The sequence below is a fragment of the Egretta garzetta genome, unplaced genomic scaffold (genome assembly GCF_000687185.1).
Source record: "Egretta garzetta isolate BGI_Z169 unplaced genomic scaffold, ASM68718v1 scaffold79, whole genome shotgun sequence".
Lineage (NCBI taxonomy): Eukaryota > Metazoa > Chordata > Aves > Pelecaniformes > Ardeidae > Egretta > Egretta garzetta.
The window spans coordinates 4,627,065-4,627,651 of record NW_009260791.1 but is presented as its reverse complement, the minus strand read 5'-3'; the positions used below and the strand labels follow the sequence as shown (position 1 = coordinate 4,627,651).

The 587-nt window shown below is 59.1% G+C and overlaps 1 protein-coding gene across 1 annotated transcript in view; it reads right to left on the bottom strand.

Moving 5' to 3' along the window:
* The window catches only part of FOXA1 (forkhead box A1), a 3,836-nt gene extending 3,707 nt beyond the window's left edge, over positions 1-129 (bottom strand). The window contains exon 1 of the mRNA XM_009646619.1: positions 58-129. Within this exon, the coding sequence (XP_009644914.1) occupies positions 58-129 (72 nt within the window). The remainder of the gene's footprint in view (positions 1-57) is intronic.
* Positions 130-587: the final 458 nt, after the last annotated feature.

The window sequence follows — 587 nt, the reverse complement described above, 5'->3', positions numbered from 1 at the left end:
CCCCCCCTCCCCCTTGCCGAGGGGCAGCAGCGGAGGCAGACCCTGGGATTCACTCACCTCCTGAGTGTCGGCGTAGTAGCTGTTCCAGTCGCTGGTTTCATGCCCTTCCATTTTCACAGTCCCTAACATTATGGAGCCAACCTGCCCGGTGTAACCATCCAGCCCTCTTGCAAGCGAGCGACGGGCAGCAGGAAAAGAGCCCGAAAGCCCGACCTAGCAGGAAGCCAGCTCTCAGGAGGGGCGGGAGGTGCTGAATTCTCCTCTATAACCAGCCAAAAAGGAGGCAGGGAGCGGTGTGGGGCGAGACAGTTGAGAAAGTGAGGAAGTGCCGGCTGGGATGTGAGTGGAGTTGAGCTGATGTGGATCTTACGTCGCAGAAGTACCCACCTCCTCCTCCTCCTCTCCCCATTTGTCCGCCGCACAAAGGCGTTCGCACCTACAAAGCCGGAGATGCACCTGCAAACAAGGCAGTTCCCCTCGCCTGCAACTCCCCCCGGGGCGGCACTTTATTTGCAAAGCGGCGTAATTGGTTTAAGCTTGTGGGGAAAGAAGGAGAGACAGAGGTGGGAGAGGGGGAGAGAGTGGGG